The sequence below is a fragment of the Carassius auratus genome, unplaced genomic scaffold (assembly GCF_003368295.1).
Source record: "Carassius auratus strain Wakin unplaced genomic scaffold, ASM336829v1 scaf_tig00021845, whole genome shotgun sequence".
In the NCBI taxonomy this organism is placed as follows: domain Eukaryota; kingdom Metazoa; phylum Chordata; class Actinopteri; order Cypriniformes; family Cyprinidae; genus Carassius; species Carassius auratus.
In genome coordinates, this window is record NW_020525140.1 from 14,469 (window position 1) to 29,888 (window position 15,420).

Genomic DNA, 15,420 nt, shown 5'->3' on the forward strand with positions numbered 1-15,420 from the left:
ATATTATAAATATTTAATATGTATTATTATTTAATTTTATTAATACAAATTAATATTTAACAAGTTTTGGTAATTTTGTTTATAATTTTTTTTAATGTTTTTAATTTTTACTTTTATCTTTTACTAATGCATTAACTAATGTTACATAATACAAGCTTATTGTGAAGTGTTACAATAATATCACAATGATGCGAAAATAACACTTATATGAAAAACAAACATATCCTGTTAGCTTTTTTAATTAAATTTGATTTACATAAAAATCTACTATTTATTTACTTAGCATTTGCTAACATCAAAGACTACTAGATTTTCTAATTTACTAAAATCAAATTAAATCTTAAAAAAAAAAATTATATAAAAAATATTTCAAGTTAGATCACATTACAGTCAGGATTATAAGACAAAACCATAGACTGTAAAAAAATTGCTGAAGCCACGCCCACCTAGCACGACTGCATTGTCAGCAGCTGCAATCCACCTGTCACTCAAGTGGCCACGCCCTTAATTATACAGGATTTTAAGGCTTAATATAATTTAAACGGATGAGTTATAAAAAAATTCACCCCCCTCACAGTTGTCATGAAGGGCAAAATTAGCTATATATACCAAAATCATTTTTTGAACCAGGCTGAAAACATGTATTTTTCTGCTGTAAAGTTGGGCATTTTAACATGGGGAGTCTATGGGACTGACTCTCTTCTGCCGCCAGCCTCAAGCGGCCAGTCGATGAATTGCAGTTTAAGTCACTTCTTTATTGGCCTCACGAGAGAGAGCGGGAGGTTGCCGCTCGGACAAAACACATAAATTCATGAATCACATAAAAAACTTTATTATGTTGTAAAACTAACAGTAAATGATTAATTTAATTACATTGACAAAAGAGCTTGTTAATGCTATTGGACCACAACAAGCAGCATTGCTGAATCTGTTATTAGGACTTATTAAAAAGGGAATCAGGGATTTTAGGGCACTTTGTGTTTCAGCTTGGCTTTAGTTGGACAACAGGAAGTTGCTGCCTTTACTGTTTCCTTTAGTGATATCAGACACCAGGGAGTGCAGCTGCTCTGATAGAGCCACCTTTAAGACAATGGTAAGAAACACACTTTCAGTCTGCAGGGGTCATCTTCAGGTATTTTAGTTTCTGATTTGGTGGACTCACGGTGTAATCGTGCGGCTCTTGTAGTCTCTTATGGTGAGGATGCAGCGTCTGCAGAGAAATCTGTGCACGCTCACGACTCTCTGATGCATTCTTAAGGGGAAACGTGATCTGTGCACATAAATCACAAATCTGAATTAAAAAAGGTTATGAAATCACCATTGGAGATTTTTAATATATGTAAGTCAATTTGAACTCATAGCAAAATGTACATTTGTTGAAAATCTGCTCGTCCAAGATAAGGATGAGTTTGTTTCGTCATCAGATTTGGAGAAATGCCGCATTTCATCACTTGCTCAATGCAAGTGAATGGGTGCCGTCAGAAGGAGAGTCCAAACAGCTGATAAAAACATCACAGTAAGTACTCCAGTCCATCAGCTTGTGTCTTAACAAGACAAAAGAAACAATCATTAAGATGTTTTAAGATTACGATTATTTAAAACGGCTCTAAACAAATCTGTGGCTGGATTTTGATGTGACAGACAACAGGAGATGCACTTTTTGTGTTATTATGGATCATAAACTCATATTTTAGACATTAAAGACATCTTATTGCTGGATTTGTCTCAGCTTTTTTCTTCTCCAGATGTTAAATGATGGACTGTGGATTATTGTGATGTCTTTATGAGCTGTTTGGACTCTCATTCTGACGGCACCCATTCACTTGCAATCACCAAGTGATGCAATTTCTTCAAATCTGATGCAGAAACACACTCATATACATCTCGGATGGCCTGAGAGAGCGTGAACTGTTTCTGTAAAACGGATCTCAAATATTCATCTCATCCACTTGTCCTCAACCGCAGCACAGACTGATATTGGCAGTGTTTACTTGTCCACAGGTGAAGACATCCAAGCGCAGACTGGTTACTCGAGCCGGAGTGACCGTCTGAAGAGTCTTGTTCAGTCCTAGAGGGAAGCAGGTCAGAGAGACGCCCGCTTTAGGAGCCGCTTCTTCTGACAGACAGATCAGATCCATCAGCGGATGACCTGCCAAACAGACGTCCACAACAAATACATTCATGCAATACTCTCTCTCTGTATGCCATAGCAAAACTTGACCGAATTAAATTTGATTCTTTATATATGATGAGAATAGAACAATATAATACATATGAGAATAGATTTTCGTGACCCTGGAGCACAAAAGCAGTCTTAAGTCTCTGGGGTATATTTGTAGAAATTGACAAAAATAAGCCTACATTGTATGGGTGAAAATTATTATTAATTATTTTTCTTTTATCCCAAAAATCATTAGGATATTAAGTAAAGATTAAGATATTTAGGAAAATAATGCTCCCTCAGATTCCAGATTTTCAAATAGTTGTATCTCAGACAAATATTGTTTGATCCCAACAAACCACAAATCAATGGAGAGATGATTTATTCAGCTTCAAGATGATGTATTAATCGTAATTTTTCTTTGACCCTTATGATTGATTCTGTGCGCCAGGGTCACATATCTATATTTAATGCATATATTTCTTATCTGTATTTAATGCATACATTTGTTACCTGTATTTAATGAACATATTTGTTATCAGTATTTAATGCACATATTTGTTATCAGTATTTAATGCACATATTTGTTATATCTGTATTTAATGCACATATTTGTTATATCTGTATTTAATGCACATATTTGTTATCAGTATTTAATGCACATATTTGTTATATCTGAATTTAATGCACATATTTGTTATATCTGTATTTAATGCACATATTTGTTATCAGTATTTAATGCACATATTTGTTATATCTGAATTTAATGCACATATTTGTTATATCTGTATTTAATGCACATATTTGTTATCAGTATTTAATGCACATATTTGTTATATCTGAATTTAATGCACATATTTGTTATCTGCATTTAATGCACATATTTGTTATCAGTATTTAATGCACATATTTGTTATCAGTATTTAATGCACATATTTGTTATATCTGAATTTAATGCACATATTTGTTATATCTGTATTTAATGCACATATTTGTTATATCTGTATTTAATGCACATATTTGTTATCAGCATTTAATGCACATATTTGTTATCAGCATTTAATGCACATATTTGTTATCAGCATTTAATGCACATATTTGTTATCAGCATTTAATGCACATATTTGTTACCTGTATTTAATGCACATATTTGTTACCTGTATTTAATGCACATATTTGTTACCTGTATTTAATGCACATATTTGTTACCTGTATTTAATGCACATATTTGTTACCAGTATTTAATGCACATATTTGTTACCTGTATTTAATGCACATATTTGTTACCTGTATTTAATGCACATATTTGTTACCTGTATTTAATGCACATATTTGTTACCTGTATTTAATGCACATATTTGTTACCTGTATTTAATGCACATATTTGTTACCTGTATTTAATGCACATATTTGTTACCAGTATTTAATGCACATATTTGTTACCTGTATTTAATGCACATATTTGTTACCTGTATTTAATGCACATATTTGTTACCTGTATTTAATGCACATATTTGTTACCTGTATTTAATGCACATATTTGTTACCTGTATTTAATGCACATATTTGTTACCTGTATTTAATGCACATATTTGTTACCTGTATTTAATGCACATATTTGTTACCTGTATTTAATGCACATATTTGTTACCTGTATTTAATGCACATATTTGTTATCAGTATTTAATGCACATATTTGTTACCTGTATTTAATGCACATATTTGTTACCTGTATTTAATGCACATATTTGTTACCTGTATTTAATGCACATATTTGTTATCAGTATTTAATGCACATATTTGTTACCTGTATTTAATGCACATATTTGTTACCTGTATTTAATGCACATATTTGTTACCTGTATTTAATGCACATATTTGTTACCTGTATTTAATGCACATATTTGTTACCTGTATTTAATGCACATATTTGTTATCTGCATTTAATGCACATATTTGTTATCTGCATTTAATGCACATATTTGTTACCTGCATTTAATGCACATATTTGTTACCTGCATTTAATGCACATATTTGTTATCAGTATTTAATGCACATATTTGTTATCAGTATTTAATGCACATATTTGTTATCAGTATTTAATGCACATATTTGTTATCAGTATTTAATGCACATATTTGTTATCAGTATTTAATGCACATATTTGTTATCAGTATTTAATGCACATATTTGTTATCAGTATTTAATGCACATATTTGTTATCAGTATTTAATGCACATATTTGTTATCAGTATTTAATGCACATATTTGTTATCAGTATTTAATGCACATATTTGTTATCAGTATTTAATGCACATATTTGTTATCAGTATTTAATGCACATATTTGTTATCAGTATTTAATGCACATATTTGTTATCAGTATTTAATGCACATATTTGTTATCAGTATTTAATGCACATATTTGTTATCAGTATTTAATGCACATATTTGTTATCAGTATTTAATGCACATATTTGTTATCAGTATTTAATGCACATATTTGTTACCTGTATTTAATGCACATATTTGTTATCAGTATTTAATGCACATATTTGTTATCAGTATTTAATGCACATATTTGTTATCAGTATTTAATGCACATATTTGTTATCTGCATTTAATGCACATATTTGTTACCTGTATTTAATGCACATATTTGTTATCAGTATTTAATGCACATATTTGTTACCTTAATTTAATGCATATACAGTATTTGTTATCTGTATTTAATGCATTTACTAGTATTAACTAACAATGACTAATACATTGTTACAGTATTTAGTTATCTTAAAAATAATGTTAGTTAATAAAAATACAACTCTTGTTGGTTCGTGTCAGCTTTAGTCCATTAATATTAATAGACACAACTTTTCAGCTCTAGAAGTATTTTTTCATTATTATTTTATGGAACTGTATTGTAAACTGTTTCCAAAAATCTAATCTAATCGATATAATAAATATATAATAGATATAATTAAAAGGGTGATTATAAACAGGTAAATACGGACCGTCTGTGTCTAGAAGCCTATAGACAGACTTGCGTCCCGGCAGTGTGCTTTTCTCTGGATCTTCACTCATCTTCATTCGGGGACGACCTCTGACCTCGATCAACTGCAGTGAGTGAGTAACACAACCATCAGCATGCATTAATAAAGCAGTGTGTGTGAATCTGAATGCTGTGTTGACTTCACAACTCTTTGTACCTTATATACACACCCCAGAGAGGGCTGACGTGTGCACGTGACCAGATGAGTCCCCACTCCAACAACATCGATCTCGTTCTCCTGCCACACACACACACACACACACACACACACACACACGTCATGAATGGCTTTACAGCTGTCTGTTATTGATCTGTGACGTGAAGAGCTCTTACTTTCTTGTTGAGTTCAGCGAGACTCTGTTCAGAAATACTGTTTGTGCCGACGATGATGAGAGACTCAAACTGAGGAACTGAGAACCTGTCGACAGAGAAACACTGAAGAAAACAGATCGGACTTCTGGGTAAAACCAGTGCTATATACTCTATTATTATAATTATAGGTTTGGCTAATATTGTAAAATAGGTTTCTAGTATGTTTTAGTTTATAGCTTTATTGAACTTTAATTTTAGTGTTTCAACTTTTTATATCTTACTTTTAATAAAAAGTGTAAAATTAAAGTTCAATTTTGAGTTATTTATTACCACATAAATCAGTGCAATATCCTTGTCTTCACTTTTTTACTTAAAACAAAAATGTACAAAAAATGGAATATATATATATATATATATATATATATATATATATATATATATATATATATATATATATATACATACACAGAGAGAGAGATTGATTTTCGGTGTATTTTTAATTTATATTTTTATAATTGTTGCATTTTATTTTTTAAGTTTTATATTTAAGGTTGGATTATTAAAATGTATTTTATTTATTTGTTTAAAGTCACACAAAACAGGATAATATCCTCCTTTCACTTAAACCCAAATAATAATAATAATAAAAAAATAATAATTATATGTATATATAGTAACAAAAATAAACTATATATATATATATATATATTTAAATATATATATATATTTTATAATTGTTTACATTTTTTATATTGTAAGTTCTATTATTAAAATATTTTAATCTATCTATTTATTTTCTTTTATTTTACTATTTTAAAATCTGGATAATATCCTCCTATCACTTTTCACTTAAACCCAAATCTGAAAAAATAAATATAAAAAAAATAAATAATAATAAATACACTGTTGTATTTTTATTTAGTTTTTATAATAGTTTCTTTTTTTTTTTTTTAAGTTTTATATTTTAAGTTCTATTATTAAAATTGTTATTTATCTATTTATTTTTTAAGTCACAGAAATCAGGATAATCTCCTATCCTAATATCCTTAAACTCAAATTGTAAATATGAAAATAAAGCTAATTCAAAATATGAATACATGCTATAATATTCTCTAAATACACTTCAGATAAGGAGTCTGAGCGGTAATGATAATGTTGTGTTATTAGAGGAGTTCTGAAGGAAGTGTCTCACTGTTGGCTGCACTGTTTGAAGACGCGGCGCACTTCCAGCGACTGCCTGCAGAGGTCCCCACTGTCCAGCCGGACCCCCAGCGGCTGATACTGCAGCTCACAGAGAGCCAGAGCCACGGCACAGAAGCACAGCAGACCGCTGCTGCAGCACACACACACACAGAGAGTCACACACACCACAGCACACACACTACTGAAGGATCTCGAGGCTCTGAGAGCGTCCTACCAGCTGACGCTGTAGCTGTCAATCACAGGCAGGAAGTTCTGTGGGTAGGCGACGGCGTAGGACAGGAAGGCCGCCAGCTCACCCTCACGAACCAGGCTCGTCTTTGACCCCAGTAACTGGCAGACGCGACCCAGCCAGCCCTTCACCAGACAGACCAGGTCTACAGGGTCTCCGCCGCCACAGGGCACCAGAGTCTGCCGAACCAACACACACGCTTTATTATCTGAGATCAGTCACAGAAATACAGAAGGATGCAAAAAAGGAATGAACTTTCCATTCATCAAAGAATCCTAAAAAATTAAATGCATCTCAGTATCAACTGTGTTCAACATTTATAATAATCAGAAATGTTTCTTGAGCAGTAAATCATCATATTTTCATGATTTCTGAAGATCATGTGACACTGAAGACTGGAGGAATGATGCTGAACATATGAAAATACAGCGGTGCATCACAGAAATAAATTACATTTTACATTGTATTCACATAGAAAACAACTATTTTACATTAAAATAATGTTTTTATAATTTTTGATCAAATAAATGCAGATGCAAATGTTATAAAAAGATGAAAAGTGTGCATATTATATATATATATATAACCGACCCCAAACATCAGAATGTTAGTTAATATATAAACAAATCTGAAAAACTCCACCTGAGGCCACACCTCCTCCAGAGAGGAAAAGGAAGTGACATAAGAGTGTGCCATGGTTCCCGCCACAGGAATCCCAAACAGACGTCCGGCGAGAGCGTTACTCGTCAAATCAAACCCTGGAGAAACAAGCACTTCAGATGAGGCTCAATCAAACAGAATGTGTCTCCTGAAGTCATCGAGCTCTCTGTGTTGTTGTAAACGAGGGTCTCTCACCACCGATGTATGTGTATCGTGAAGCGGTCAGGCCTCCGTCAGGACCCTGAGCTCGTCTGAGCCCCATCTCCATTAATCTGCGTCTGGGACCTGCAGCCAAACGGAAACGAGCAGCGTTGCTACACACCAGACTGAGAGAGAGAGACTTCATCAGCACACGGAGCACATTCATTCAGATGCAGCAACAACAACAACAGCTATAAATCCTGGAGACAGAGTCCTATGCATTAACTAAAAACAATCAAGCACAAATCTTATTTTTAGAGCGATATCTCAATTAGCAGATGCTTTTATCCAAAGCCACTTACAAATGAATGACTCCAACAGGAAGTTCACCGTGAAGAGGCAAATAAACACAAGAAGAGCTCGAAGTGTTGTTCAACTTATAGTGTGCTATTTTCTAAAATAAGTAAAAACTACATTTAAATGAATGTAGATAACTGACCTTTTTCACTGCAAATAAAAAAACAAATAATCTAATTTTCTCTAACTGAATTGTTTAATCATCAAGCTCAATAATTTTGTTATTATAAGAAAATAAATAAATAATACCAATAATAATAATAATAAGTATAACAATAAAAAATATTATTCTGGTCCAGGTTATAATAGTTAATCTATTAAAAACAATTAATCTTCAACAATTAAAAACATTTTTGTAACATGAGATAAGTTAAATTTGAACTCATATACACATATATATATATATATACACTACATATGTAATTTTAAACTACAACTTATTTTATTTCTTCTAGTTATTTCTTCTACTCATTTAACTTGATAAAATTAAAAGCAAAAGTGAAATAAATATTTATTCAAAAGATAGTGTATGTATATATATATATATATATATATATATATATATATATATATATATTTTTTTTTTTTTTTAATACATAAATAAATACTTTAAAAACTATAATAATCTCAAATATACTAACATTTATTAATATTTATTTTTTATTATATATATATATATATATATATATATATATATAGTTTTGAAAAGTTAAAAAATATATCAGTATTTATAATGTTTATTAATTTATATTGCTAAAGAAAAAAAAAATAAGGAAAAAAAAAATCACAAATCAGAATGACATGGTTCTAAACCTCATATAAAATAATAATAATAAACTTAATAAACAAAGACTTTCAGACCTGGATGAATAACACCGTTTTGAACCTTAAACTTCTCCTTTTTCAAAAATGTGACTTTTCTAGACTCATTTTTCCCCTGTTCATGTTGCCAGGTGATTTTAAAGAAGAACAGGGTCACACAATCAGTTGATAAAGGCACCACTGCATTCATGAAACTACTGACTGAATGTGATACAGAGTGCTGCATGTACCTGGCGTAGTTGACCAGACAGAGCAGACTGGTCTCCAGCAGCTGAACCACGGCCAGCGGTCCAGACACTTCCAGCAGAGGAACCTGAACATGAATCACAGTCAACACTCAAGCTCTCGTATCAGCAGATCAGATTACAGCTGACCTCGGAGTCGCTCACATACTCGAGCGAAGACCACCGAGCCCTCAGGAACCGCCGACACGGACACCGCCGAACAGTCCAGCTCCTTCAGATAGGAGAAAAAAGCAGCATCTGTGGCTGCTGGGAGAACGGAGCGCAAATACTCCACATCTGAAACACACAAGATAGTGATGAGCTCAATAAATAACACAGACACAGACAGACACAATCTACAATGCACCGGACAAAAATGCAGTAGAAACTATTTCTTTGCATGCATGCATCACACAACTACTGACAGAAAACAACATCGGATTGCATGTACAGAATGCATGTAAAGAAACAAGTGCATACACTCGGTGGGTGTGTCAATTAACTCATGCAAGCATGCATATGTCTTAAAACCTAGTGAGCCTACCTAGACAGCATCTTTAGGCATCACACAAGGGTATTCAGAGCTCAAATATGCTGCACAATGCAACTCATTCTAATGCATGCTCACATGCTTTTGAGACACGTTCAAAAATGCTGTCTAGTTAGCAAGTATACTAGGTTTAATGATGCATGCTACAATGTAGCACTCTATGCATTCAGATCACAGCGTTCTGAAATATACCTAAATCTGCTGTCTACACAGGCAGTGCACTAGGTTTTTTAGATGCATGCAACAAAAAAAACGGTTTAGGTAGTCAGCTCAGTAGGTTTTAAAACATATGCCTAACAAATTCTGACTATAGTAGTTATGCAGCATACTATGTTTTGAGATGCATGACTAAAGACGCTGTTTTGGTAGGGTGTTCACTTCGTTTTAAGACACATGCCTACCAAATACCGCAAATAGTTCCGCAGTGTACTGGGTTTAGGATGCATGCTCAAAAGTTCAGTCAATGCAGTCAACTTAAATCAGTCTATGTACACAGCATACTAGGTTTTGAGATACAGATTTAGGTAGTCAGCTCACTAGGTTTTAAACCAAAAATATGTTGTTCGGGTTAGGAAGTATACTATTTTTTTTAGATGAAAAAAAAACTTTTGAGTATAGGGTGCTCACTTGTTTTTAAGATATATAGCCAACAACATATTAGGTCAACATGTTAGGTTTTGAGATGCAAGGTTAAGAAGTAGTTTATGTAGTAAATTTTAATGCATATGACAAAAAATATTGTTTTCCGTCAGGCAGCATACTAGGTTTTGCAAGGAATGATCAAAAAAAAAAAAAAAAGGGCTTGGGTCCCTACTCAAGATCACTTGGATTAGATTAAGTAGCGCATGCTCAAAAGTATACTTGATTACATCACAAGGTTTTGAGACATCTGTCAGAATCTGTCTACATAGACAGCATACTAGGTTTTAAGATGCATGCCCAAAAGATCAGTCATGCACTAGGTTTTGGGCCCAAAAGATGGTTTCTATCTAGGCAGCATACTAAGTATTGAGCTGCATGCTCCAAAAAAAGCTTTTGATTTAACATTAGTAAGTTCACTTGGTTTTAAGACGTATAACGAATGCAGTCTAGTTAGGGAGCATACTAGGTTTTGAGATGCGTACTAAAGTTATGTCACAAGCATACAGTGTATACACACACACACACACACACATATATATATATATACACATACACACACACACACACACACACACACACACACACACACACACACACACACACACACACACACACACACACACCTTCATCTGAGAAAGAGAAGTTCTGCAGGAACAGCAGACAGTCGCTGAGACCCGCGAACAGCGAGAAGCCTCCTCCGAACGGGTTATCGCGGAAGAACAGTTCGAACACGGCCGGCTCGTGGTGTCTCCCCGCGCGCCAGTACGCGTACGCCATGGTGAACTGGTACAGATCCGTGAGTAACGGAGGGACCCGGTTGACCACGGAGCGCTCGAGCGCCGCACGCGCTTCACTTCCCTCACATGTCGCCATTATCCAGTACAGTTCATCAGGTTGTTGTTCTCTTCTAAGTCTCCTTCAGTACGATCTCTTGTCCCAGCATGCTCACGTGTAACCGGGTGACCCTTTACACAGTTACATGACTCGTGCTAGTGTACAGTCTCCGCCTACTACTCCGCTCTCACGCGCTCTTCAATCACTGCGGTGCGGTGTGTTTCTGCTGTTTCTTCTTCTTTGGTTTTATTAGCGTTTTCCAAAACAAACTGTAGGCGCGTTACCGCCGCTGTCTGGACTGGAGTGTGTAATGCGAGAAAGGGAAAAAAAACTTTTTTTTTTAAATAAATAACTAAATTAAAATAATAATAATAATAAAAAATAGTTTAATATAATCTATTTTACTTAACTACATAATACAAAATATATAAATATACAAAATAATATTTTTCCATCACATTGAAACATAATTGTTGCTCGTTTTTCACAACCCCCCCCATCACCTAATATTTTACTTGAAAACCTTTAAGAGTTTAAGTAAATTTTTAAATAATTTAACAAAACATTTACATATTCACGTTCTCTGACCTCGATTAATGTCACGAGACATGCACGTAAACAAACAGACATTTAGATTTAGATTGTTTAAGGTTTAATTAATTATCAGCTTTTCATTAACTCAGAACCTCCTGCCGTTTGCTCAAAAACCACCAGGGGTATTTTTTTAAACATGTTTTTGCATTACATAAACGTATCAAAATAAGCATTTTTAAACTTTGTTTTATAAGCTGTACAAGGTCCAGCTCATTCTTTAAAGCCAGTTTAATGTCATCTAAGGTGAAATGACAGGTTAATTTTACAAACCCTCTTTTATAATTATAGTACAGCCATCAAAATAATATAATAACACACATTCAAACTCTCGTGTGACGCAAATGAGAACTTATATTGTAATAAATATTTTCTAAATGCATCTTAGGGTTATTTTTAAGCACTAATATGTCTGACAGTTCATGAGGCTTTTCTGTAGATATGTAGATAAAAATATAGATACGTATATTTATAAAAAGTTTGTGTGTATTTATATATACATTTTTAAATATACCCAGTGAGTGCATGCTTTTATTTTATGACATAAAAAAGTCCAACTTTTATTTTATGACACGATTAATCGATTTGACAGCACTAATTACAATATTAATATTAATGTCATTATTTATTTTTTTAAACATTTAAAGTCTTCAGCTTTTATTTTTTTATAATAATGTATTAGAGACCACATGATGTATGCATATTCCATAAAAAACATTACACAACATAGTATTGAATATGTGCATTATGCATGTGTGCAGGTGTTGCAAAAGCCCATAAATAGCTTTGAAACAGGTGACAAAGTTCTTCACCTTGCCTCGGATCCAGCAATGTTTATATTTTTTATATCTGGGGGAAACTTTGAGCTTTGCTGAGATGAAAAACGCGCATTATCGTAATAGCAGCCTTGGCGCATTCGATTGTGTTTGAAGTGAACACTAGATGGCGCTGTGTTGAATTTAAATAGACAAGGCGAGATTAATTCATGCATGATGGTAATGTGAGCTGAAGAAGAAAGACATTAATAAAATAAATTACAAACAGAAATTAATTAAAAATGCATTAGTGGAAAACTTTTAAAGGATGGATGTAAGTTGTTAAAAGATAATAATGCAACACTGATAATGATATGCATTTTATTAGACTCTTTGAAAACTATGTATTGCTTTACCAGTTTTCCATCTTTTTAACTTCACTATGAACTCCTGATGAAATATATGCTTTCAACCTATCTATTAACTATGAAATCTTATTTATTATCATTTATGAATTATTGTATCTGTTTTTGCTTTCTTTAAAACAATGCCACTTGAATTAATATTGAATATAATTATAATATATTAACATTGCATTTAAATGCTACTTGCTTTAATAATTTTGCAAATGCAATGCCATGAGTATTAAGTGTCCAAATATGCATAGATAGATAGCGTGCTCTTTCCAGCCTCCTCGCGCGCTCGCCTTCGTGCGAGAAGCGCAAGATGACGTCAGGTTGTCGGTGGTGACGGAGACGCGTGCGGACAGCGCGTGCTCCAGATCCTCGGTCACTCGCGTTGACTGCGGCGGCGGCGGAGCCTCTATCATCATGACTGGCGTCCTGTGGATTATTCTCGCTGGGTGTTGAAGCGGGAACGAGAGGCACCATGGCTGAGAGGTAAATAAGACGCGACGCGCGCGCATCACCATCGCAGGCTCGCGTGTGAAAGTGAAACGCGGTGATTTGGCATCGCGACCGAGTCTGAGTGCTTAACGACGGCCACCCGGTTACGTGGACACCGGCGGCTTCGTATGCATCACTTAAATATGATGTGTGTATTTATGTAGCTATGTGGGTCCCTTTAGTTCGAGCCCGGCTCGTGCATGACACCCTCCACACCCATAAGCCGGTGCTCGGGAGCTCCGAGCTGATCCCTGCACCGGCTCATTGTTGATTTCCTGTCATTCCTCCGTGAGACACGGACACGCACCTAGCGAACGCATCCCCCCGAGGCGCGCGCACGGCGGGGCGATGCGATGCGAGGACGCGCAGATGCTATTTTAAGCAAAATGTCATGACGGGGATGCAGACACCTGCGGCACCCGATCCGGCGAGTCTTGTGGTATTTGATTATTCATGGTTAGTGATGAGGAAGTCGGTGATCCATGTGGGGATGCGAAGTGTCATTTTTATTGCAAACCACCCTGTGTTTATCAAACAAAGCATTGGCCATGAAACAGAAGCACAGGGATGGCCAGGGACCCTCTGCGTGGTCGCTATCACACACACACACACACACACACATCACTGGAATGGGCATCATGAAAATCACCCATCCCTGTGAGTATCCAGGTTTTGTAAACTGTCTTTAAGTACCATCAGAAACACTCATCTACACGTCTATCATTTTGAAATAGGTACCAGAAGTAAAAATCCAATTCATTACCTCTATAGAGGAGTTGATTTTTAATGATCAGATCTACTGTGAGCTACGAGGTTGGTTTATTGAAGAGGTCAGCCTGCATTTTTTTCAACAATTGTTTTTGGCAGCAGACTTCATGGTGAAAAACTCTCCATATAAAGCACTAATGCATTTTATTGTCGTCTGATTGGTTCACACGTCCTTAGAGGGCGGGGCTTGGAGAAGAGATCAATAATTCTATATTTCTCCATTGTTCTTCATTGCTAAATGGAATTGTAGTATGTTACCTCATTAATGAGTTTAGTACACATTCTGGACCCTTTATATTTTTTGTGTATCAAATCAAAGTTGCAATTCTCCTCGTCAGGGCCGTGCACAGACCTTTTGAGGGGCATGTGCTGAAACTGAAAAAGGGCAACCCCCCCCCTTTTTATATCAAGATTATTTAGTAAGCCTGCATAAAAGGAAGAAATGGTCACATCTTCATGACAAATTCATTAACACCAAATAATAGTCTCAAAAGCTTTAGATTTATTCACGATTAATAACAACCATAATAATAATATTAGATAATTAGATAATATAGATAAACAGGGTTTTAAGGGCTTCTTTAAACCTAATACAACAGCAACCTTCTGTGAGCCATGTATCTGGCAAAAATTTTATACTGTGGTGGACCAGGGATGTTGGTCTCTTGAAGGTCTCTTATTCACTACACTTTCCCTAAAATAAGCCAGCAATGAAAAAATAAATACAAATAGTGTGAAAAGTACAGTTGCAGTGAAAAGCATTTCTGAAGGATCACGTGACACTGAAGAGTACTGATGTAATGATGCTGAAAATTCAGCTTTGATCACAAAAATAAATTACATTTTAAAATATTCAAATAGAAAACAGTTATTTAAAATTGTAAAAATATTACACAATATTACTGATTTTGCTGTATTTTGGATCAAATAAATGAAGACTTGGAATGAATCATGAATTACATTCTGTATGATAAAATATAAAGATTTCAGTGATCTTCTCAAATTTTTTTTTTTTTAGTTACTACTACATTACTGTAGTAAAACCATGTTTTACAACATTTTATACAGAGAGTATACAGAGAGTATACCATAACATGATTAGCATAAATGTTAATAAATTAAGTGTATCAGCAATCATAAATCAAAGAATAAATTTCTTAGAAATATGTTTTCTAGGTGACGAGGATCACTCGCTGCTTTGTGTAAGTTCCAGTACGA

The 15,420-nt window shown here is 34.3% G+C and overlaps 1 protein-coding gene across 2 annotated transcripts; it reads right to left on the bottom strand.

The window, feature by feature from the left end:
- Positions 1–812: 812 nt before the first annotated feature.
- On the bottom strand, positions 813–11,433 carry LOC113077165 (nicotinate phosphoribosyltransferase). Of its 2 annotated transcripts, none has more exons than XM_026249625.1 (13): positions 10,973–11,433; positions 9,327–9,454; positions 9,164–9,246; positions 7,809–7,939; positions 7,596–7,711; positions 6,939–7,132; positions 6,714–6,851; positions 5,543–5,627; positions 5,367–5,447; positions 5,172–5,274; positions 1,992–2,149; positions 1,163–1,270; positions 813–1,080 (listed from the first exon to the last, which is right to left on the bottom strand). In XM_026249625.1, the coding sequence occupies exons 1-13, from the start codon at positions 11,220–11,222 to the stop codon at positions 994–996; spliced, it is 1,662 nt and encodes a 553-aa protein (XP_026105410.1). In that variant the 5' UTR covers positions 11,223–11,433; the 3' UTR covers positions 813–993. The 2 variants fall into 2 exon arrangements, with proteins under 2 accessions (XP_026105410.1, XP_026105409.1); XM_026249624.1 differs by having other exon boundaries at positions 6,714–6,854; positions 10,973–11,432.
- Positions 11,434–15,420: the final 3,987 nt, after the last annotated feature.